We start from the raw sequence: 25,481 nt of genomic DNA, 5'->3' as shown, positions 1-25,481 counted from the left end.
CACACGCTGCTGAGCATGAGTCTGCCCCAGCTTGTGTGCGCTCACACTATCGCAAGCCAAAGCTGCCATATCCACACGTCGAGAGCACGCGCTATATATCTTAACGATCGCGTTCTGTTTTCTTATATCACGCGTGGTATAAGGACATCCGTAAAAAGCGCCCCTTACGGGACGCGCTGTATAATGCTTGAGCACGCGTGCCGAAATACACCACGCGTCCTCTAGATGGCCAGTGCCACACTGAACTTACCTTTACACAGGGGATGTTCCACCTTGATTATTATGTTTTATTATATATAATATACAAAGACATAGGCGCAGTGTGCAGTTGCAACACTGACAGCAATGTCCAACACATGTTAAAATGATGTAGCATAAAATAATAAGACACATGCAAGGCAATTTAGGCACGCAAAGATGTTAAAAGCAGTGGCTTAAGACAAGAAGCTAAAAACTTGGGGAAGAAAAAACACCCTACAGTCACGAGGTGAGCATCTAGAGGACGCGTGGTGTATTTCGGCACGCGTGCTCAAACATTATACAGCGCGTCCCGTAAGGAGGAAAAGGGGCGCTTTTTACGGGTGTCCTTATACCACGCGTGATATAAGAAAACAGAACGCGATCGTTAAGATATATAGCGCGTGCTCTCGACGTGTGGATATGGCAGCTTTGGCTTGCGATATTATACAGCGCGTCCCGTAAGGGGCGCTTTTTACGGGTGTCCTTATACCACGCGTGATATAAGGACACAGAACGCGATCTTTAAGATATATAGCGCGTGCTCTCGACGTGTGGATATGGCAGCTTTGGCTTGCGATACCACACTGGTGTGAACTCACGTGCACAACCTCGTCCACAGAGGGGGAGGGGTTTGGGGGGCGATTCGGAGCTTGGTAGAGGTTGGGGGAGGGACCTGAAAGTTGTATCAGTTCGAATTTTCCGACTTTAGACTCGTAATTTTGAAAACTTGCCGACTGCAGCTTTAATAAACTGGAAAGATTTTTGCTGTGAAAAAGTGTTGGTAAGAAAACTGAAGGCGTCCAAATGTAGAAAAGATCAAATATCATATTTATGCTCACAGGCAAAAAACACACAAAAAAAACACCATACACAGAATTTAAAAAGCTCGAGCTACAGGAGCTAGATGCTCGCTTTGTGTAAGAAGATGAAAAGAAACACATACTGAATACTCACTTCCCACGCTTATCCTAACACTCCAAAAGGTAAAATGTAAATCTAATATCTACATAATGTATAAATTATCTTAGGTAATATACCAATACTAAGAGCTTACATTGTAAATTTGCACTTTTAGTACAAAACTCTTCAGTATTTGTGATTCCAGTATTTTCCCTCTGTCATTACCCTGCACCATGCGGCTTCTACTCGTCTCCCCCTTCACACTTAACTTTCCCACCCCAGTAAAGCTGTGTAACGACAGGGTGGAACAGGAGCCTAATGATGATGGAGGCTGGTGGAAAGAGGCTAACGGCGGGAAACGGCAGCTGATGCCGTTGCACAAGAAGAGTGAGCAAAAACAATGCCAAGAGGAGAATGTAGGAGGTGTTGTTGAAGCCAACACTGACCGTATGGAACCAGAACTTGACAATTGGAGCGTTGTAGAACTCGTATATCTTGCGTCCTATGGGGATAAGGCGGTGGCGGTTTTGAACCTCCTCAACATCCTTCTTTCTGGATGTTTCTGTGGTTACCTTACCCAGCATTGCCTGTGCGAATACGAACCCCACATGGAGCAAGCGAGGAGGGAGTGGAAGGTGTGAGGATTTCAAGGAAAGAGTGGGAAGAGGGGAGTGTGATTGATGGAAATGCATGGGAGGAGAAGTTGGCAGAGATGCAGAAAAGGGATGAAGATTAAGACAAGTATTTAGAAAGAAAGAGGTGGGATGGGAACAGCCAGATAAAAGAAATAAAGAGAAAAGAGAAAGGGTTACGTTATGAGCAGCAGCACAGTTTTTATATCATAATCTAGCAAGCACAGGCAATGTCATCATTCCAAAATGTGAAATGTGTGTTTGACGTGGAGCTTGAGTGATTTTGTAACACAGCATGACGCAGACATGGAAACTCATGGATTGTGTCTCAGACAACAATTAGGAGGGAGAAGACAGAGAGATAAAGATAGAAAGAGGACAAAAAAAACAGGTGGAAAAAGATAAGACACAGACATCTTTTTTCACTCTGTGACACATTCCCTAATCCATGAGAGAGGGTTTGGAGACCACTGTTTTTATGGGTCATGGTCTTGATGTCAGAGCAACAACAGATCTCAGTGGGAGATCATTTATGGAATTGTATTGTAAGTGTAGAAGCATTGCACACCTAGGCAGTGATACACAGTTGAAGAGGGTCCATTAGGGGAACAGATCAGGTAAAATAGTGCTAGTAACAATTTCTGTAAAATAAACATGAAATCAAAGATACTACATGAAGCCTGTTAATTTTTCCAAATATGCGAAACAAATACAGTTTTGTCCATGGCGCACATAGACAGGGCCTTAAAGAACAGATTGAGATGTCAGAGTATAACTCACACCATAACTATAGAAAACTAAACACATACTCTGTTCACTTAGCAAGTTATCACAAGATATATTACGCAAGCTATTACACTGATTACAGTGGGTTTTTATCTCAAGCATCTGAGAATACAACAATACAATTTCCCTCTGTGGTGAAGCAGTTTGTGTGCATCTGTATGAATCTTTTTGTGATTCATAAGAATCTGAAGGTGCATTTGTGCAGTCAGAAGCCAGGGCAATAGAAAGGGCTATTTGCAAAGGCATTATCTGGCAGCAAGGTTCTCTGTTTAAACCAGACTGCCTCTCGGGCTTCCAGTGTAGCAGGGCCCACTTTGGGACTGTTTGCGCTGGCTTGCTGGCTGAACTATATGCAGATGGAAAGTATGTACAGTGGTACTGAACGCATTCAATTTCAGTTCAGTCATTTCATCAGTCAACCATTGATCCAGTTTGGGTATTATTTGAGTTTTCATTTAAACACACAAACTCGATCTCGGAATCATCAATAGAACTGAGAGAACTAAGAGAGAATGTGTCCTTTTCCTGCTGTACATCCAGGTCTATGCAGATGGACCAACTCTTCCACTGCGAGCTGGGAGAAGGTGCTCAGACTCTGCATGATTAAAGCCTTGCCTTAGCAGGCAGACATGGCAAAAGCCTGGCCTCCCATGCTCAGCAGCTGACATGCTGAGTGGTATGCAGCAACGAGCCATCACTGATGATATAGTGTGAGGGGCAGCAATCGACTGGCATACGATACTGTACCTCAATTAGACCTGAGCTGGGAGAAAAGGAGAGAAAGAGAGAAAGAACTACAGATGGGGGGAGGGGGGGTTGCAAAACAAAAGATTGAAGGCAAAAGAAATATAAAAGGTAAGGGAGAGGTAACAGGAAAACAGAAAAGGTAACAGGAAGGATGGGGAGGGCTAAAAGGAAACAAAGGAGGCGATAGAGAGAGGGAGAAACATACACGAGGGAACCCACAAGCAGCGACAGACTGAGACGCTACAACTCCATACTATGTCCTTACTAAGACAACGAGAAACAGGAAAGGCCGATTTTACTGGAAGTGTCCAGTTGGCCAAAATAGGGAAATGAGAGCATGTGTGTGGAGAATTGTGTGCATATATGTGTGTATATCTTATTGTGGGCAGCAAGAACATTGCTTCAAATTAGTCCACAAGAGATATTCAGAAAGGACAAAAAATCTGGGCTACTAGGTCAGTGATTAATCTTAGAATAAAATGAAGCGTGTGTGTTGTCTTGTCTGTTTATGTGTATAGGTTCTGAGATGCGGGGCTGAGGTGGGTTCTCTCACCACGGAGTTGTACTGCGTCTCACAGTAAGATCTTACTGTGAACTCCATGTCTTCCTCCTCCTTTTCCTTGACTGGTTTCTCAGGCTCCTCCTCCTCCTTCTCCTGCAGATAGGCCTCTTGATCCTGGGGCATGTAGGACATCTCATCCTTGTTCTTGAATTCCAGGCTCAGGATGGAAGGTGGCAGAAGCAGGCCTAAGATCACCTTGTTGTTGAGGAAGATGTACAGGTGGATAAAGGTTAGTGGGAATAGGGAATAGGGAATAGACATGACAGATTATATGTATATGTATGTATATATATATATATACATACATATGACAGAAATGTACTCAATAGGCACCTCTCATTTTAACAAAGCTGTGGAAACAGTACAAAGAACCCTTCACTGAGTAAACCCACAGAGGGCTGCTGGACCATCCCTGGGAGAGTGCTGAGAGAATGCATAGACCAGCTGACAGGTGTTCATATTGACATCTTCAGCATCCCTGAGCACCGCTGTCGTTCTGAGAGTAGTCTCCTGTGTCCCGCCTCAAAGACTACTTTCCCATCATTATGAAGTCCTTCGAAAGGCTGGTCATGGCGCATATCAAGACTCTGCTGGCATCCACATTGGATGACCCTGCAGTTTGCCTATTGCCCTAACCATTTAATGGACGAGGCCATTGCCACCACTCTATACCTGGCCCTCACCCACCTGGACAATAAGGATGCATATGTACGAATGCTGTTAATAGACTTTAGTTCAGCATTCAACACAATCATTCCTCAGCACCTGATTGGAAGTCTCTGTTGGGCCTGGGCAGCTCATTCTGCAACTGTATCCTTTGCCTGTAACCCATCACACAAACTCTTTACCCTCCTGCCATCTGGCAAGAGGTACCGAAGCGTTTGGGCCCTCAAAGCCAGACTGTGCAACAGTTTCTTTCCCCCTAGCCATTAGACTCTTAACAACTGAGGGACTGGACCGAAAACACACACACACACACGTTCTCTCTTTCAAGAACTCATTATACCACCTACTTATCTTCTGTGATGGAAGAATGTTAAGTGTTCTGTTGTTTACATCTATTTGATGTAGTGTGATGTGCACAAGTATTCAGCCCCCCTGAGTGAATACTTTGTGGAATCGCCGTTTGCTCCAATTACAGCTGCAAGTCTTTTGGGGTATATATCTCGAGGCTGAAATTTTTGCCCATTCTTCTTTGCAAAAAAGCTCAAGCTCAGTCAGATTAGATGGAGAACAGTTTTCAGATCTTGCCACAGATTCTCAATTGGATTTAGGTCTGGACTTTGACTGGGCCATTCTGACACATTAATATGTTTTGTTTTAAACCATTCCATTGTAGCCCTGGCTTTATGTTTAGGGTCGTTGTCCTGCTGGAAGGTGAACCTCCGCCCCAGTCTCAAGTCTTTTGCAGACTCCAACAGGCTTTCTTCTAAGATTGCCCTGTATTTGGCTCCATCCATCTTCCCATCAACTCCACCTTCCCTGTCCCTGCTGAAGAGAAGCACCCCCAGAACATGATGCTGCCACCACCATGTTTGACAGTGGGGATGGTGTGTTCAGAGTGATGTGCAGCATTGGTTTTCCACCACACGCAGCGTTTTGCATTTAGGCCAAAAAGTTCAATTTTGGTCTCATCTGACCAGAGCACCTTCTTCCACATGTCTGCTGTCCCCCCCACATGGCTTCTGGCAAATGGGACTTCTTATTGTTTTCTTTTAACAATGGCTTTCTTCTTGCCACTCTTCCATGAAGGCCAGATTTGTGCAGTGCATGCCCAATAGTTGTCCTGTGGACAGATTCCCCCACCCTTACAGTTTGTCCAGAGTCATCATGGGCCTCTTGGCTGCATCTCTGATCAGTGCTCTCCTTGTTCAGCCTGGAAGTTTAGGTATGTGGCCGTGTCTTGGTAGGTTTGCAGTTGTGCCATACTCTTTCCATTTCCGGATGATGGATTGAACAGTGCTCCGTGAGATGTTCAAAGCTTGGGAAATCTTTTTATAGCCTAACCCTGCTTTAAACTTCTCCACAGCTTAATCCCTGACCTGTCGGGTGTGTTCCTTGGACTTCATGATGCTGTTTTCTCCCTAATATTCTCTTAACAAACCTCTGAGGCTGTCACAGAACAGCTGTATTTGAATTGAGATTAAATTACACACAGGTGGACTCTATTTAGTCATTAGGTCAACATTCAGTCATTCAGCAATCATCAGGCAACTTCTGAAGGCAGTTGGTTGCTCTCAGAGAAAAGGTGGCTGAATACTTTTGCACACTGCACTTTTCAGTTTTTTATTTGTAATAAAAATTTAAATGATGTATAATTTTCTTTGTACTTCACAATTGTGTGCCACTTTCCGATAAAATATATTTTTGTGGTCGTAACATGACAAAATGTGGAAAAGTTTGAGCGGTATGAATACTTTTGCAAGCCACTGTATACTGTTTATTTGGTTAGCACTGCACTGTCTGTCTCTCCCATTGTCTTAAGTGTCCTTGTAGCATTGTCTTGTAATGTTTGCACACGTGCACTTTATATGGTCCTGTCTTTCTATGCGATTGTGCACTTTCTGCCACTCTGTCTCAGTGTTGTATGTAGCGCCATTGGTCCTGGAGGCAGGTTGTTTCATCTCAGTATGTACTGTATCACCTGTAGACAGTTGAAATTACATTAAAGCTCTCTTGACCTTGACATGACCTTGACATTGAGAAAAGCTCTCATTGTGGAATGAAATTACAGAAGCATTACTTCAGACAGGCAGGAAGGATTCTGCGCTGCTACAATTGATGAGAGTGACACACACCCACAGCAGATAAAGGGGCATGCATACGCTGTAAACACTTCAGATACATGATAGTTTTAAATGCTTGAATCCCAGTGGGTTAAGAAAATAAAATGTCAAGCAGTATAATCAAGTATCTTCTTTATCTCTGGAAGCTACCATCTAATTATTTTTTTTATTGATGTCTTTGAATTGAAATTTAATCAGCTTGAACTTGCTTAATTCCTGACCAATCAAAGTTTATCAACTGAGACAAATTGTGAAATTATTTAAAGATTGAGGTGTCAGTGCAGTCAGATGACTTAATCAGTTGAGATACAGGAACAATAATTTTAGGATAGGTGAGGAATGTAATTATAATCACAGCACATAAAGTGATGTCTTTGCTTTTCTTGTCACCACATTAAGGTGCAGAAGGCTTATTGGTGTGGGAGGAAAGCAGTTCATTTGCAGCTTCCTGTAGCCATATGAATTGGAATGAACGAGGGTTGAGGTTTATTGTCTTTGCTATTGCAACCGTACAAACTGCAGACATACTGTTTTTACAACAGTTTGTTATTTTATCATGAACTTCTGGGGATACTGAATCTTTTTTGGTCCACTTGTGCTTTCCTCTCTGTGTTTCTGCTCCAGTGAGTTTGCCTTGGTAGTACCTTCACCCTGCAAAGGCCAAATCATGTTCACTGCACTGCAAGTTTGTCTACAATGAAAAACCAGCCAACCAGTCAGACCCATCGTATCGCCTCACTCTGTGTATGAGAGAATAGGAATCCAACCTTCAACAAATCTCAAGGTAACCCTTCGTTATAAATAAGTCTAACCTCTTTGGTCTGAGTAGTCTGGGAAACTCATATGAGCAAATATTGCTTAGAATCACTGCTCTTAATAGAAACCTCTCCCCTTGACACAAAGTGACGTTCACCCAATAGGGTCAACGTAAAATATTAATGTTTCCAACAGAAGATACTGTGTTGATAAATCAGCATGTTGTGTAGAGGGTGTGCAGGATTGCCAATTATGTTTAGCAACTTGTGCAACATTCACATCTGCCTACAGTCAGATCGAGGGGCTTCAGAGAAGTCCCAAGCACAGAACCAGCCTTCTTAATCAGTTTGTTCAGTTTTTTTAGTCACTACTCCCAACACATTACTACAATTCTCCAATGAAAATTTATCATAGGTATGCAGCATCTTGAGGACCTTGGATTCCTCAAGATGTAGAGTCTGTTCCGTAAAGCTAATCTGTTTCACAAGTCTTAAAAGAATAAAAACTTTTTTTTTTTCTTTTTAAATGTTATACTTAGTCTGTTAATTAGAAAAAATGCCCAATATTAAGCATCTGTGAATGTCAAAAGTACTTGAACCCCCCAAATCAGAACCGCTCTTAGCAATGTCCTTCTGGGGACGAGCATCGCAAATTATCTTAAGCAATAAATGACACGGTATGGTAATTGATTATTGATAATTGATAAACACATGTCCAAATAAATGAATGAATAAATAAGCAGTTAATTTTACAGTGACAATCAAATCAGATGTTTTCTCTCAAGGGAATCAGATCTGAATGTGTGTGTGATAATATTAAATATGCTGAGCTTATCATCGGGAGAAAACCGAACCGTGTGTGTGGCCGGGTTGCAAAGAAAAATAAACCAAACAAAAAACACACACAGTGTTCCCAAGAGAGAACATTGCAGCCTGTCTGCAGTTTTCTAAAGATCACATGGATGAAAATGTTTTATAGGCAGAAAGTTCATGTTTGGAAAAAAGAAAGCACTGGACTTACATATGAGAAATGGTTCAAATCTGTAAAGCACAGTGGTAATAATATCACAGTGTAGTCCTGTTTAGCTGCATTTGGACCTGGTCAGTTTGCAACGTTTGACTATAGGATGGCCAACTTGAAGTCCTAATGACAACCCCCTGCAAAAAAATGCTGTCAAATTACTTGAAGGGAACATTCTACGTGAGAAAACCCAGTTGTTTACTACGGAGTGGCCTAAATTTCTTCAAGCTGATTTAAACCAACGATCAACAATTACTGGAAATATTTTGCTGCACTAATTGCTGCACAGGTTCTATTAGATTCTAAAAGATTCAAATACTTCACAAACATGTTGAAGAATTTTCCTCAATAAATAAATCACCAGGGGGAATATTTTTGTTCTATTTTTTTTCATTGGGACTTTTAGAATATGCGGATATTGGCTGGTGTTTTAGGTCATATTCATATTAGGCTTGCTCTACCTCTAATGAAAATATATTAATTCAGTCATTAAAGTTCACCAAAATCAGCATTTCTCTCTGCCGCACTCCCTTACATTGTCCCATCAGTTGCAACTTCAGTCAAGTTAACTCAGCAGATTTGTAGGGGTGATTTGAGAGTCCTCAAGTGTAGTTTTTCAGGGAGGTGAGGGTGATTTTTCAATTACTTTCTGAGCCCATGTTGGTCTGTAGAGTATAGAGATTTGATGTGATGCAAATTTACTCAATTTACCCACAGGTTATCCCAAACATCTGCTCCAAATGTGCTACCTTCAGGCCTGAGTTCTTGCGCATACGCAGGCGTCCCATCCACATGTCGGTCAGCAGCATCTGACTGCAGGTGTGAGCGATGAAATCTCTGTGTTTGGCCGCTACCGCCAGCTGTAAGCAGGTGGCGTTACTCCAGTTTTTCAGCTCATATGTCAGCAACTTCATGGCCATCTGCTCATCCTGTTTATAGGACTGATCTAGGAGCTCCACTGCCAGCTGGGCAAACTCTCTGTGAAAAGATATGCAAAAACACACACACACATAAACCGACATAGTGATATACATTGTCCACATGTCAAAATTCAACTTGTCGAAGACACATCAAAATTTTCTTTTCCATCATTTAGTGTGGAAACATTTCTTAAAGCAATGGAGCCAAAAATTGCGTATATAAGGGCATTTAGAAATGGCCATCGGTGATAAGGCTCAAAAGGGTAAACTTCAAAAAACCAAGTGTTGCTGCATTGTTTTGATATGTCCCCTTCCACGAAATTAAAATATAAATTAACACTCAATTCAAGGTCTGTGCTGCTTTCAGCCTATGAAAGTATAGTTATCTACACAACACACCCACAAACGCAGATACTGCTAGGACCTGGGGGAATTAAAAACAAGGACTTAACGTCACAGATGCAACACACGACAAAGTTCAGTAGTGTTGTATGAGCAAACCTGTATTTCTTCTAAATAACTGCAATATAATACGTATGATAATATAATACAATATACTATCATACTTAACAAGCAAATGTTGTAACAGTCTTATCTTGGCTTGTTTGAAAATGCCTTGAAAAGCAAGAGTTCCCTTCAGCAGATGGAAAGTGTTCACACATATACAGTAAAAAATCTAAATAACATAATTATAACTATGAGTACACAAGCACATACAGACAAAATGCATATAGTTATGTGAGCTCCTCAAAGGTAGCCAAACAAATTCTCTGAGGAAAGTGAACTTAAAAGATGCCAATTCTGAGGCGATCCCTTGAAACTGTGTGTGTGTGTATTGGGGGAGTTACTGTATTATCTAAAAATGTTTTCCCCTAATTAACTGTGATTTCCAGAGCCAGCATTTTCAACTGCATTACCTAAATCTTGACGACGATGTATGCTTTTAGATTTCTGTACGTATATCACGTACATTCCATGGGTGCCAAGAATGTTCTGAAACTGGGGAACTTGCAGGGGAGGAAAGCATGTCAGTGTGTTTGCAGCCGTTCATTCAAACTAGAGTGTAGGGGCGGATATTCCCTCTCTAAACCCCCAACTGAACTTTGCATTTATCATTTATTGCAGTAATATTTCCATGTTTCCAAGTTCTGCTTAAATGAGCAATAATACAGTAGCCTGTGTGCAACTGATTAAAACATAACATTTAAAACCAGCCTGGCATGAGGGGGACCCCCTTGCATCACTTTCATACAGCCAAATCATCTCTGACCTGTAAGGGCATGGAAATGAGGGGAACATCTGGATGGTGTCTGGCAACAAGTTATCGGCAGAGGATCTTTTTGGATCTTATAGCTACTGTAGTAGGGCTTTTTTTTAAATTTTGCTTGTCTAAGCACATTCCAAAAAATGCATGACTATATCAAGATTTAGGAAATCTAGCAACCAGATCAACAACTTGGGCACTTTGTCATGTTCCTTCGTCTGTTGATGACTAGTTTTCGTCGTGTTGTAGGGCACATTTTCCTGCTGAAACCTCCTGCCAGTGGGGAGTGGCATTACCATATGACAAGAAATGTGTTCAGGATATAACAGTGTTTCAGTGGGATAAAAAAAAGTCCACGTGAATGTCAGGACCCAATGTTTCCCATCATTCAATGTAAGGTTCAATTCTATTCTTGTTATAGTTTACATGTAAAACCTTAATGGAATATCGTGTTGGAAACAACAAAAGCAAGACAAGAGAGACTGAGTGTGTGTTTCTCTGTACATTATTCATGTCCCCCACCTGGAGTTGTGGTTTAGGTCTTGGGAGATGTCATCCACCATATCGTTCTCTGATGCTTCGTGTGCCATGGCCTTACAGAGCTTACATGCCACCAAAGCCTTGGCCATGGCCTCCTCGCCATGCTGCCAAAAGAACAGTGCCATTTTCTGACGTTTCATAAGTACGGCCCACACCATCAGCTCATGGAAGGGGAAAGGAAAGTGGTTGATTTCTGGGTCATCCAAGTCAATGTCCACCTCTTCCTCTCGTTTTCGTGTCGTCTTTTGGCGGCCTCTGCGGATTGGCATGTCATCCTGATGGAAATCAATAACAAGTGAGTGAGGTAGATGCAAAGATATGTTTGCAAATGTTTTTTATTTGATAGTCAGTGCTTGGGTTCAAATTGTTAATCACAATGACAACCAAAAAGTTTGAAAATGTGATGATAGATGACTTTCAAAAGGGGTCAAAGCACTGACAGACATACAGTAAGACAAATTCAATAGAACCCCCCCCCAAAAAAAACAAGAAAGATCAAGTACTGACACACAAGGATTTGGATTTGAAACATGTCAACACAGAAAAGGTCAGGCAGCCATGCATGTTAGATATAAAGCCCTCTGAAACACATGCTACGACTAAAGCTTTGAGATGGGAATTCGTCCTTGTGTATACACCTTGGATACATGTGAGTGCATCTATTATGTAATCTTGTTAGGTGTATGATTACATGTTTAGTTACTCTGACTATCACAAGAGATATACAGTACACATTTAAGCTGTCAATGGCAAAGGACTTTCATGAGGTTAAAAGTATTATTTTCTATTTTTCATTAGTTTCAGCTAAATGTGACCTAAATACGACAACATATTGTTGACTACTTATTTGACAATAATCCTTCAGCTGACTCAGAGGCAGATACTGACTGGCAACAAAATGAAGCAAATAAACCCTTCAGGTCTTCCATTCAAACACTCTGGGTCACACAGAACATGTTTAACTATAAGATTGTTTTGCTCAACACTGACTATACACTTAGCGATCAATACAGCTGAGAAGAATTGAGAAATGAGGGAGAGGAACAGAGGAGGAATAACTGAAAAACAGCTTTGATGGAATCAAAACTCACCTCCATCCCCAGCAGTTTCAGGGCTTTGGGCTAGAAAAGTAACCAAAACATAAATAAACAGAACAAGACCTTCAATGTCTGTATTTCTTAGTGCAATATAATCTATAAGCACCACAAAGCATAAACTTAAGGATGGGCGGACTCACATTCGGCCATAAATATTCTTTAATGTCAATAATAAATGTTTCAGTTTAATGGATTACCTTAAAAGTAAACCTATGCCAACGTATGCATTATGCATTGGTGTGACTGACAGTGAACAATGCATAAGGCAATAATCTCCCAAAGCTGCATGTATCAGAGCAAAGAGCAGTTGTGTATTTTGTAAAAATCAGGGCATTTATAAATTATGCATTCACGGGCCATCATCTGAGCTGCTAAAAATAACCCAGATTTCCTGTGGGAATTTTGATATCTATTTCAAGGATTTGTTTTGTGTGTGCATGCACATAACTGTGTGATCACACTTTCAGTTAATCTAGAAAGTCACAGTGAATATACTACTGACTCTCTCATTTTGCCTCTTTGTAAATCCTCTGTAATGTTTATATGCCTCAACATTATCTGCGTCTCCCCAGCGTCTCCTATGCTTTCATATCATCTCGTACAATGAGACAAACGGACACACCGACACTCACATACAGAAAAACGAGTGACAATGGAAGAGCCATAAGAGTCTCAGTGAGGTTTTGGGCTATTACTTGCTGCAACAAGGGCTTTAATATGAATATATGCGACTACTATATATGATTATTTATTATAACAGTATATGATTCACGTAATTTCTATCATCAAACCATTCAGCGCTCCCTCTCACTGTAGTTGGGGGCACTGTCATCTTGCAAGAAACAGTCATCCCATCATGATGGAAATTTTTTATTACTGGATGAAAGTGATCACTCAGAGCAACCTATGTATTGATCTGTAGTGAGACTCTCTTCTAAAGGGACATGTGGACCCTAACTACATCAGTGACGTAAGTGCTGCAATGACATTCACAGTCCCTGGTCGAAGAGTTGCTCCTCCTTTTTTGTATCATACTAATATCATACAAATGCACAAATTCTGGTCATCAAATGTGCACCCCCGACTATATCATTCACATCAAATCAGATACAAATATCTCTTTTGTCTTTGCATTGAAACACTACCCAGTTACCCTTTTTGACCAAAGCTCTTACCATCTGTGTCCAAACAAACAGCACTCTTTCAAAGCCTTAAGTCTTTTCCTTACTTCATATTGAGACTAAATACCAGTAAACTGGCTGATCTTAGCATTCTTAAGCTTGTCACAGAGCATTATCCGATGCATTTGTCCAGGCTTTTCCTTTAATTTTTTTTAACAAGGCTGTACATGCACACAATCACAAACACGCACACTAACAGAAGTGCACTATTGAGAAGAAATACATGGCTTCAGGCACACCTGTGTATAGCTCTGTTTTCATCACAGCTGTGGTGGTGCGTGAATAGTGGAGGCAGAACAAGAAAATGAACACCATGTAATGTGCAGTGTGTGTCGTGTAAAACGAAAACCCAACAAACACTGGTATGATATCAGTAATCATTTCCTCCACTTGGCTTGAGAGAACTCATGAGGGAAAGGATTTCCTGTAAGGGCTGCTGTGAAACATTTCTGTAGATAGTACTGTTACCTGGTGAAGTACCACTGCTTCAGAATGGGTGATTTGTTGAATCAAGGTTGTAACAGCCTGTGCTGTTTTGTCATTGTAACAATAAATAGCAAAAGCAAGACTCTTATGTTTGACCTTTGGCAATTAAAAACACTTCAGTCAAATTAAATCACCCTTTATGTGGAATTATCTACTGTTCTGAAATAGAAACAGTACAAACATTTTTTGGGAGTTTTTATAAATGTATTATTCTAATACTTCAGACACTAGATGGCAGCTGTAGCTTGAAGACAAACAGAATATAGACCTGAAGTTTGAGGATTAATAAGTGGGGAGGAGATTTCTAACTGCTGGGTTATTTCTCCTGAAAATCATTTTGAAACTTTGGGCAAACTGACAGTATGATGAACTAGTGTTTTGTATGAACATTTTTAATCCCTGAGAAAATATGTTGTATGCAATCTAAGTCCTCATGTAAACTCAAACATTTGGCATGTTCTAATTTGTCATATATTTTGGTCTATTGTAACGTGGAGCTGGGGGGAAGCTTAGCCACAGATGTTATTAGCATAGTTTCCAGCATGAAATAAAGTTGTGAGGCAGGAGATGAAGTGGAGGGACTTTCCACAGTGTACATTTATTCACAGATGAGGGCCATACAAGCCAGGTCTCGCGGCATAAACTATAGGTCTCAACAAAATAATACAAGGACAAAAATGTCCGTGGCCTGCAGCCTTCACCAGTGTCCACATTACTGAAGTCAAGGAGGTCGACTTGGGGAGAAGCAAGGGTGATACCATGTGACAAAAGGGAGGTGTCACCATGTGGTGTCAACTGGTAATGCTCTGTTATACTCTGGCTGTTACACAACTCCATTCCTATCTACAGACCTACATTCCTCAAAAACATATGGGAGATTATTGTCCTAAAAACTGCCCTAGACTGAGGGACAGGTATTTAAATGGATATACTGCTCACTCTGCTTGGAATAAAGAGCCTATCTCACTAAACACATTGCAGCAATTTTCTTATTCAAGTTGGACATGTCTGATTGTAAATGTTATGATTCATCATTCTGCTCATGAGTGGCATGCAGTGACAATGTATATCAAATTTTCGGAGGTTTGTTGTTTTCAAAGATTTTGATCTCACCCTTTTAGGTCCGAACAAGTTATGGTATAGAGTTCTGAATCTCTTCCTGGTGTAGTTACATCGATATGCCCCACCCATGAGGTACTCGATGACCAATCCAATGTCGATGAGGCTGATGCGGTAGTCCGGGGGCAAGTTTCCCTGCAAACCAGAAAGTGTTAACAAGCAACAACCCAAAAAGACTGGTTTAACAAAGGAAGGGAAATAGGAGTACAAAATGTCATACACACTCACGTCACAAAATCCATATCAAACTGTTTTTGGCTACAAAAGAAAAACATGATTATCGGATTCACCTTGAAGTAGATCCAACTGAACCCTGGATATTCTCGCTTGGAAAGAACACACAATGTCAGTGAGTAAACCGCACGATAAGCAAGAGCAAGGGAAAGGAGGTACACAGAAACTCGCAGGCAAAATCTCTCTTCCAGTCTCTTTTATGAAATGTTGTCTCAACAATCAGTTGAATTTTTAAAAACTATGGGAAGGTTATTTTGAATGTAGAAACTTGAATCTATGCCTTTTTCCCAATATTGGAAAAAGTCTCAAAGTCTCAGGTATGGTATTACCGTACCTTACCTATAGCTTTAATTCTATAGAATTGAAGGTGAGAAAAGAAAGTATTCTGCTGTGCAGAATAATTATAGTTGGCAATGTCTGAGGACAGTTACAAATGATGTAAAGAATTTAATCTGATATAGTTTTCATTTAGGGTAATAGTGTGATCTTCCCATTGAGGTTCAATGCAGTTTTGCAGGAAAGACATGAGAGGAGGAAATGACTCACTAGGCTGGAAGAGAGCAGCAAAAGCATGGAGCGACTGACAGACAGCTATTAACACTGGTGGGAATAGTCATTACTGAAACACAAGTTCTTTCATGAGAGCGCTATAACTGTGTTAACATTTGCTGTTAGTTCTTATGCCTTCAACCTCAACCTCAGACTCTGCAGCCATCATCCTGTCAATGTTTCAAGATACTTATGTGGGAAAAAGTATGCAAATTCTTGGCCTCGGAAGCTAGCATCAACATTTCTACTGCCACTGTGACCATACAACTTTCTCCTTGATTAATTTGTCCAGAGCACTTCATTCCATAGGGCCTTATCTTCGCCTTTTAAGTCACTGACAAACAGCAGTTTTTAGAGAGCAAAATGTTTTGCTGTTATAACTATCACGCAGGTTAAATTAGTGTTTCATCTCTGATTATGGACACATCCACTTAGAGATCAGTCATTACACAGGTTCTCTGCATAACCTGTGATTACATATTTGTGATCTTGGAGACTTCACTTTGCAACAAACAGTCTGCTCGTGGGCTGACTTTACATGTATGAAAGTCCTACCAAAAAATCAGACTGCTAATTGTATTACATTGTCATTAGAGTGGAATGATTTATTTCAAATAATTTGAAGCTCTTTTTAAATCAAACAATCAATCAATCAATCTTTATTTATATAGCGCATTTCATACCACAGGCAACGCAATGTGCTAAACCATATCTCAAACTCAGAAGGATCCACAACCCTCCTTTCTTAAAGCTGCAGTCTGCAACTCTTTTTCAAGCATAATGCCTGGAACTGTCCGGGGATTCTGAAAGTAGTACATTAAATACCCCAATACAAAAAAAAATGAGTTCTCTAGGTCCCCTATATGTCCCGCTAGGTCCCTCCAAAGCCAGCAGGTTTGTTTACAAAATTGCAGACCGGACCGGTAAAAGGTAACCAATCAGGTTTACGAGCTGGGCTCTGTTGCCTGTCAATCACCGATTGTGCACGCGCGATACAAGGTAGGCTCGTCCCCACGCTTATTTATCTAGACTATTGAACTTCATTACGGGCTAGTCTACTTACTGTGTCTTCCATGATCGCAAATGACAGGTGAGTTGATGAATGAGGAGTCGTGTAGGCGCATCTGGCGTGCACGTCTACGTAAACTCTTAAAATGCCAAAAAGTAGGACTTTACGTATGACAACAACAAATCTTGCAGACTGCAGCTTTAAGGCTACAGATGGCTCTTTAGATCTTGCCCAGCCTGACACTAGATGGAAGAAGTTTAAATATGGCAAGTTACACCCATAACACTATCCATCCATTTTCTTATTAGCCTATCCCAGCTGTCACTAGGCGAGAGGCAGCGTACACCCTGGACAGGGTGCCAGTCCATCACATTGCCACACAGAGACCATGTACGCTCACTCCTTGGGACAATTTAGAGTCACTAATTAACCAAACATGCATGTTTCATTGTTTTGGGACAGTGGGAGGAAAAGCCGGAGAGAACCAATGTATACACGAGGAGAACATGCAAAGTCCACACAGAAAGGCCCCAGTCGGGATTCAAATCGGGAACTGTATTACTGTGAGGCCCTACATCTTCATAAGGAGGTTAATTTTTTAAAATTATACAATCTAAAAGCCCAATAAATTAACACACTTAAAAAAAGCAAACCTGTTTGGCTGGTTTGATGAACTTATTTTTTCCAATTTTGTTGTCTGGTGTTGACATTCATACATAGATGGTACGAATGCAGCAGTCAATAAATAGCTGGATTAGCCCTCTTATAATTCCCTGTGGTGATTCAAAGTAATAACAGTTTCTTTATACCCTGTGGGAATAAATTTTGACAGCTTACAGTATTAGTTTTTAATTTTCCAGTGCAGTAGCTAAACTCAGAGTCCTGGCAAAGTTACTAAAAGGAACGCAATCCCTGGGAAAAGCTCATTGATCTCTCTTTCCTCCCTCAGCACCTCCTAATTGTGGTATTAACTATAATAGTTTAGAACTGTTTATTTAGTTTTTTAGAACGATTCTTTTTTTTAAAACAACGGAAACTTGTCTGATCACCAGGATGTAGGCATTCCTTGTGTTCAGTGTAATGCATATTAAGTCAAAAATCTTGTGCAGCACAAATCAGCTCCACCAATATTTCTATGATTCTTTTAGTTTAAACTGGCAATAATCGAAGCAAACCCAGAGGCATTAGCTACCGGATATATTTTGATTTCTTTCCAACCCTTCCTGATATTTGGGAAACAGGCAAAAAAGTGTTTCGGGACAAACCTTTGGCCACAAAGCAACGGTCTAGTTTCTGCTTTGGCAGCTACAGTCAATGAGCAGTTCTCTGTAAATCTTTTGATTCATCTTTGATAAAATCGAATGAAATGGACCAGATTAAAAAATTAAGTCAGCTGACATTGGCCTCACCAATAATATCAACACATCACCTGCAAGTTGAGTAAAAAAAACAAAAAACAAATACAAAACAAGACTTGTTGGCAGAAGAGCATTACACTCCTCAGGGAATATTCAGAAAGAAAGGAAACAGTGATGACATAGTGACTTCACCCGATGGCCAGCAGTTAAATCTAATTAGCATCATTCCGTGATACAATAACGGCACAAAAACACTCAGTTATACTACTGCAGTTACACAGCTCTGCAAAAAAGGATGGTAATATGGCATGCACTAGTGTGTGTGTTTTGCATGTTGGTAAAATTGTGCAGTCAGATGTCATGTATTGTATTCTTTTGACACTAACATGTGATCAGAGTGACAAACCCCCAGAGGAAAATGTGGCATGACTGTAATCAGCTAAATTAATGAACACCTCTAAATGCTAATGGTGTTGCTGACCTCTCCATCATCTCTTAACAGTGGGATTGGTCCTAACTGGCAGACAGACATGCAACGAATGGAAAATCTGGGTTGTTGTCTTTTATTGGCAATAATTATCAAGGGACTATTGGAGATATGCAGCAAAGTAAAATAAGAACTGTGTTGCAATTTTTGGTAGCCAAACCTACATTAGAAATATGATACCACCATTTCATAATCTTATCACAAAAATTAAGAAAATCCTAATGCATAAAAGTCTATTTAATTCAAGGGATTGTGCAAAACATATTCAAGGAATTAGCCATTAATTAAACAACAACAAAAAAAAAACACCTGTCATTTTACAAATAAAAACAAATACATTAAGGGCTATTGAGTTTTTCTTCATAAACCCCATAGCAGTTTTATTGAGGCCTAACCAAGCTCAACTTCAAGTTTTGTGGATACTGTCGTATTTATTACATGTATTGTTTGTTTCCTATGGTGGTGTGTGCTTTAGAAAAAGTAGATATGTGATTCATAAGAGAAATGAGAGACGTGCAAAGCTCTACACAGCCACCGCAGCCCGCAACTCCAGCTGAAAGAGAAAAGCCGGCCTCTATTTGCAGTTAACAGCTGCTATGGCTACCAGAATGTACACACACAAACAAATGCACACAGAGTAACATCCACACATCACAAAAAAGCAACTGAAACTCTATGTAGTCAAACATGTCCTCTTTAATACATAACATTCCCATCCAATGTGCCTGAGCAGCTACAGGGCTAATGAGACGGTTGCTACAGTCATACCTTTTTGACATCTCTGACCAGGTGGTACAGTGTGTTTGATGGTCCGTGTCGCTGTTGAAACAAAAAAGAGGTGGAAAAATTCAACAACATGTATTTAGAAAAGACTATGTTGTCACCCCTGTATGTATAATTTTTATTACCGTGTTGTAGAGCTCTTCCAGTCTGGAAAGTGTGAGGAAGCGGTGCATGCTGACTCCATTTTCAATGAGTAGCTTGACAAAATCCACTCTGTCCAACACTAAGGCATCCAGCATTGCCTGTTCCAAGGAACCAACCTAGTGCACAAAGAAAAGATAACACATATAATAAAACCTATGGAGAAGAAGTGTGCTCAGTCTTATTATTTTTCCTCAAATCAAAAAGACACTTTCGCATTTCAGTTATAATTATTCTTAAAAATCTTAAGATTTGAAATAGCTTTTAATTAAAATGCTGCACAGTTCAGATCAGAGGCCCAGTGCCAAAGCATTTATGGGCTAAAATACTTTTTTAAGCATTGTATTATATAAAAATAAATGTTGATGTATTTACTGCTTCTTACAGGCCACTGCTGTCCATAGATGAAGATTTGGCTGCGTGCAATGTCCACTCTGTTCCACGCAAGAGCCAAACTTAGCTGGTCTGGGGCTGAGGCGTTGGCACCTGTATGGGTCCAGAATTATGATAATGTTTTACCATAAAAAAAGGAACAACTATTTTTTAGTCCATTATAGAAGTAACATGTCGCATTCCATGTTCTGATGTGAGTAATATGAGGGTGGCTTGGTAGCACCCTCTCTCATTTTACAGCATTATTTTTGGTAAGAATTGTGTTTAATTATCTATCAATTTGCTGGTTTTAAAAAAAGAGGGGTTGGCCAAGCAACTGATAGAAAGACCTTTTAATTGAAGTGCTGGCAAGCAGCATAGGTTTCTAACTTCATTGTTCACCAGATCTGTGCTCCACTGACACAATGTCTTTCTGCTCCTGTCTAAAGTTTTTACGGAAACAAGTGCCTGTACAGAAAAAGATGCCATTGCACCGGGGAACAATGGTTTGGTCCTTGCTCTTTGATGTATCATTTTATTTCACACCCCACCACGTCCTTACACAAATTAATTTCCTGTGTCAGGAAAAATCATCTACAATACTCTAGTCTTCTAAGAACATCTACTTATGTAATATATTTTTTTTTCAACAGAGAAACTAAAGTACAGTTGCGTAAAACGTTTGAGCATACCCAAATTTTTAATGTCCATGGCTAAGTGAACAAAAGATTACCTGATTTTAGAGTGGTACAAAATGAACACAATTCTCAAATAAGATTAGTTTGTAATTTTCAACATTTGCGGTTTCAAAATAACAAAAAATAAAATGTTCCAAGAAAGAATTCTGGCTCCTTGCATGGTCGATACTTAGTAACAGCCCCTGTGGTAAGCATAACAGCTAGTGTATGCTTTTAGTTGCCAGATAAGAGTTTTGGTTATTTTAGGAGGGGATTTTCCCCCTTTCTTCCAGCAAAAGGCTTCTAGTTCTGCAGGATTTTGGTCAGACCTATATTCACTGCTATTTGAAGTTTATTTGCTGATTTTTAGTTATGTTCTGGTCAGAGTGAGCCTGCAGCTAAACCTTATGCTGGCTCCTCATGAGGTAGTGCAATGTGGCTTATGTGGAGTATTAAGTGCCATAATCTTGTTCAGCATTTTTTTTTCTTTTTTACAGATGGTGTGTTATTTGATTCCAGAAATGTGCTAATATTGAACTGAATCCATTTTCCCTCTATCAGTGATATGTTCTCTATGCCACTGGCTGCAACATAAGCCTGGAAGCACGATCCATTTACCCCTGTGCTTAACAGCAAGGAGCTGCTTTGTTTGATTGTTTGCTTTTTCTCTTGAAACTCTGCTAAATATTTTCTCCAATCATATTGTTTGCTCACTGTGGTAAAAAATGAAATCTTTACTTAACCGGACAACGGGACTTGTGTCAAGGATGCAGCTGGATTTCTTAGATGTCCAATGACAAACCTTTTGTGAATATAAAAGAGAGCTTCTCTTGAAATGATCCTTCCTTGAAATGATCATATTTGTGCTTGTAATGATGCACAGTAGAAAAGGGCATCACCACCTGAAAGCCTGATTAATCTTCCTGAAGGTCATTTACAGTCAGGGCTCTTGATTTGTCTTTGTAGTCCTATGAGCATTTCCCTCAGAAGGTTTTCTGGATATTCCAAACTTGAACTTGACCTTGGCCATTTAATTGTCATGTCATACTTAAATTCCATACTGATCAAACAGCTTCCAAAGTTTCAAAGAAAAAAAAAAAAAAAACTTGCTGTCACCTTAAAGCCTCCTTCTGGTTTGTGATCATCAATTATTTATTTTCCAGAGTGCCAGGCAGCTGTCTAGAGGAGCTGTAGCTGCTTGTGGTGGCTGTGGTTTAAAGAGTCAGACTGTTTATAAAGCTTTCCCTCACAGGGCCTTTTCTAATGAATGCTGTGGACAGGGCACAGCTGTGATAAGCCGAGGCCTTTATCCAAACTTTTTTAATGTGCTCTGAATACTTGTAAGACACACATTCTGTTGAAAATGTGTAAAAAGTATGCCAAGTGGAGTACAAGTAATATAGTATTACTGGCATGGGGACGTTACAAAACAACTTTATAAACAGCATATCACTTACCTGTTGTTTGTATGCGCCCGCATGTGAAAGCCTAAAAGAGTCAATGGACGATAATCCCATATACAAAGCATTTATCTTCTCTAGAAAAACTGCGTTCAAGTATTTAACAACAATACCATATACTGCTAGGTTAGCATTACTTCATGTTGTTTCATGCCCAGTAATATTGTTGTAATGTTTTAAATAGTTTATCATGGCTGTTCTAGAGAAGATAATTGCTTCGTATCGTCAGGAGGTAAGTGACATGCTGTTTATTAAGTTGTTTTATAACGTCCCCATGCCAGTAATGTGAGAACCATGCATATGGTTTTGATGGTAAGGCTTGTGACTTTATTGTCGGATGGTTTATAAAGTAGTGTGACGTTTCTGCAGTGTGCAAGTTGTTGTTTTACGTGGAAGGTTTAGAATTTGCCCCTTGCCCACCACGTATTTGGCTAGTATGACAGGCTGCGCAAACAGCGCAATCGCCGCACAGGGAGCGCCAATTTGCACCTGTCTGTGTCTTACTGTCAGTATTTGAAAACCTCTAGCAATGAGATTGCGCTTCAGATGCCCCGGAGTTCTCCTTTAATTGTGTTTGCCTGCAGGAGGGGTTGAACTGAAGCCATCTGACTTCTTATATCCAATCCCCAGGATATTGACAACCTCAGAGAGCAGACCATCTATTAATCCCAACTCCCCTCACTTACGCTGCCTTTAGTTGCGGGTTCCCTCCTGCTCTGACTGCGTCCCACTTGTCTTTATCTCTCTTTCTCTCTCACAGGATCACACTCACTGCTTTTGTTCATTTTCTCCAAGACTTGCTCTGTTCCCTTCTCATTGCTTATTTCTAACTGAGTTGTGTTTTGTTGAGCTTCAGGCAACAGCTTAGTTCTTCAGAGAAGAAATCTAATCCAGTGTTTTAAAATGCACTCAGGCAGTATGTGACTTATTCAATTTTACACTTAAAGGCTTAACACATCTCACTGACTCTCGTGCTCCAGAATGAGACTTTCATGTAAAATGACCGTCGCGCTGTTGACCACTAAATCATTTTTATCCTTTCTTAGATTTTTTTTTACTTTACTGTCTCTGTTTTATTCTTTATCGTTTTCTTGCCTGTTCTCCTTTGATCCTTTTTCACTCATTCACCTGAATACCATTCCTGTCACAACGTGTAGAGAAATTAAAAAGATAAGAAGAGAACAGAGATAAGGGATAGATTAGATGACAACAAGAGGATTTGTAAGTTAGATGTGTATCCAAACAGAAAGTGAAAGTGCAAAACCTTGTAAGTCTGAGATGTAGATAAGGATCAGGGAGTGATGCATTGGTCAATTACAGCATGCACCATCACTGAGACACATTAAGTGTCATTAAATTTCTCTTTTGCCCTTTCCCCTCTCCAAACTATAGTTTCTCTCTTCTTTACCATTTGAAGAGGGAAATGTTTCTCTGAGAAGCAGTTCTTGAGCAATCCCTGAGTTATTCAATCATAAGCTCTGAATTGCTAAGCAGCCAGACAGGACTTGCTGCTTCTTTGTGTACATGCATAAATGGGCATTCTATTTTCATTTGTATATAAGTCCGTGTGAGAGATATTGGGCTATATTCCCCACAGATGCTAGAGGAACCAAGGTCGATACAAGCTATTGAACAGCAATCAATTGTATCCCTCTGTCTATGTGAATGGGTTGTGTGTGTGTATGTGCGTGGCTGGGTGGGTATAGAAAACAGTGAAGTGGGAAGCAGAGCAGTGATGGGGAAGATTAGAGGCATAGTTAAATTCTTTTGTGACCCATTTTGACCCCCTTTCATTTCTCTCCATTTCCCTTTTTGGTGAACAAGTAACAAATTTCCCAGCGTATGGATCATAATCTTCTACCTGAATGCGAATTAGCCAAAGCTTTAAGACCAGTCACAGTCAACGCATTGGATGGAAAAGAAATGCGCAGGGGCTCAGAATTGATCATCTTCAGCAAAGTCTAAATAGTTTTGGCCAGACATTGGGGATGAAGCAAGACTTGTAAGGAACTCCTGGGGTCCGTTTCACAAAGCAGGTTCAACAAACTCTGAGTCTATTCCTGAACTCTGAGTTGATCTACTCTGAGATAGAAAACTCTGAGTTTTTGGTTCCAGAAAGGCTGATTTGAGTGAGTTTAATCAACTCTGAGTAGTTTCACCTTGAGTTTTGCGTGTGCACCACTACTTTAAAAAGTCAGCATCAATGGAGCCCCGATGCGACGAGTCACCATGGTAACAGGGAAGTGGAGGGGCGAGTTTCAACACGTCTTTAGAAAGAAGTGCAACACCGTTGCAGCTGCAAAAGTGTAAGTTTAAATGTAGTCCTTTGCAATCACAATAATATTACAGGGAAACTGCTTGAATGGTAGCCCATTCATTTATTTCATTTAGGTGCAATCCCGCGGGAAGGAGCGCATATGGCAGCAGTTTAAGATGAAATATAAAAACATTGTTCAAACAGGTGAGACCTCGGCATGGAGGTACCTCATTTTGATCATGTTTTACACTGTAAAGTAAATATTAAGTGGCTATTTCACTGTGCAGTTGTTTTATCCCCAACATAATGCTGTTTTCACACACATAAACTATGTCTTCTCATCTATATCTGTGTTCAGTTAAATAATTAAGCCTATTTACACTAACACAGACTTCTACTCAGCCAACAGAAAGAAGGCAGTAAAACGGGTGGTGCTCAGCACCGCCACCTCTAACGGACGCAGAGGAGCTGACCCTAAGCCAGAATATTGGAAGGCCAGTGGCTGACGTTGTGTGTACGTGCCTGGATCATGACGATACGGCGAGGCGGAAAGAGACAGACCGGAGTTGAACTACGACACGGTGATAGCCCAATTCTCTGACCATTTTGTGCCCAAGAGGAACGTGATCCATTCAAGAGCATGTTTTTACAAGAGAGCGCAGAAGCCCGGTGAGTCGGTTGAGGCTTTTGTGAGGAGTTTATACAAACTGGCACAGTACTGTGAGTTTGGGCGGACTTAAGATGAGCAAATCAGAGATAGAATTGTTATTGGCATATCTAACAACGATGTATCACAGAAGTTACAGCTAGAGCCTGAACTCTCCCTTGAAAGGGCTATCCAAATAAGCAAGGCAAGGCAATTTTATTTATAGAGCACAATTCGTACACAAGGTAATTCAAAGGGCTTTACAGCTACATAAAATCCCAAGAAGGCAATAAAATCATTTTAAAAAAAATAAAAAAAAAATAAATAAAAATAAAAAAACCATTAAAAATAATAATTAATTAATTAATTTAAAAGTGAAGAGTGCAGATAAAATACTTTCAGGTGTCATATGCACAGCTAAATACAACTGGTTTCAACCTGGATTTAAACATTGTCAGAGTTGAGGCCTGTC

General features: G+C 40.3%; 1 protein-coding gene across 12 annotated transcripts in view; it reads right to left on the bottom strand.

Annotated features, from left to right (window-relative positions):
* The window catches only part of trpm3 (transient receptor potential cation channel, subfamily M, member 3), a 169,077-nt gene that overhangs the window by 12,120 nt on the left and 131,476 nt on the right, over positions 1–25,481 (bottom strand). For 3 of the 12 annotated variants that reach the window (XM_075468699.1, XM_075468703.1, XM_075468702.1), the window contains exons 10-19: positions 19,983–20,083; positions 19,582–19,716; positions 19,442–19,492; positions 15,327–15,362; positions 15,031–15,171; positions 12,245–12,274; positions 11,136–11,428; positions 9,179–9,407; positions 3,859–4,062; positions 1,587–1,727 (exon numbers count right to left, since the gene is read on the bottom strand). In XM_075468699.1, the coding sequence (XP_075324814.1) occupies positions 1,587–1,727; positions 3,859–4,062; positions 9,179–9,407; positions 11,136–11,428; positions 12,245–12,274; positions 15,031–15,171; positions 15,327–15,362; positions 19,442–19,492; positions 19,582–19,716; positions 19,983–20,083 (1,361 nt within the window). The remainder of the gene's footprint in view (positions 1–1,586; positions 1,728–3,858; positions 4,063–9,178; positions 9,408–11,135; positions 11,429–12,244; positions 12,275–15,030; positions 15,172–15,326; positions 15,363–19,441; positions 19,493–19,581; positions 19,717–19,982; positions 20,084–25,481) is intronic. The other 9 variants (XM_075468701.1, XM_075468708.1, XM_075468710.1 and 6 more) reach the window with 4 other exon arrangements.

This window comes from Odontesthes bonariensis, chromosome 6 (assembly GCF_027942865.1).
Source record: "Odontesthes bonariensis isolate fOdoBon6 chromosome 6, fOdoBon6.hap1, whole genome shotgun sequence".
Classification (NCBI taxonomy): Eukaryota; Metazoa; Chordata; class Actinopteri; order Atheriniformes; family Atherinopsidae; genus Odontesthes; species Odontesthes bonariensis.
Note: the sequence above shows the minus strand (reverse complement) of the source record. Positions and strands in the feature narration are given on the sequence as shown.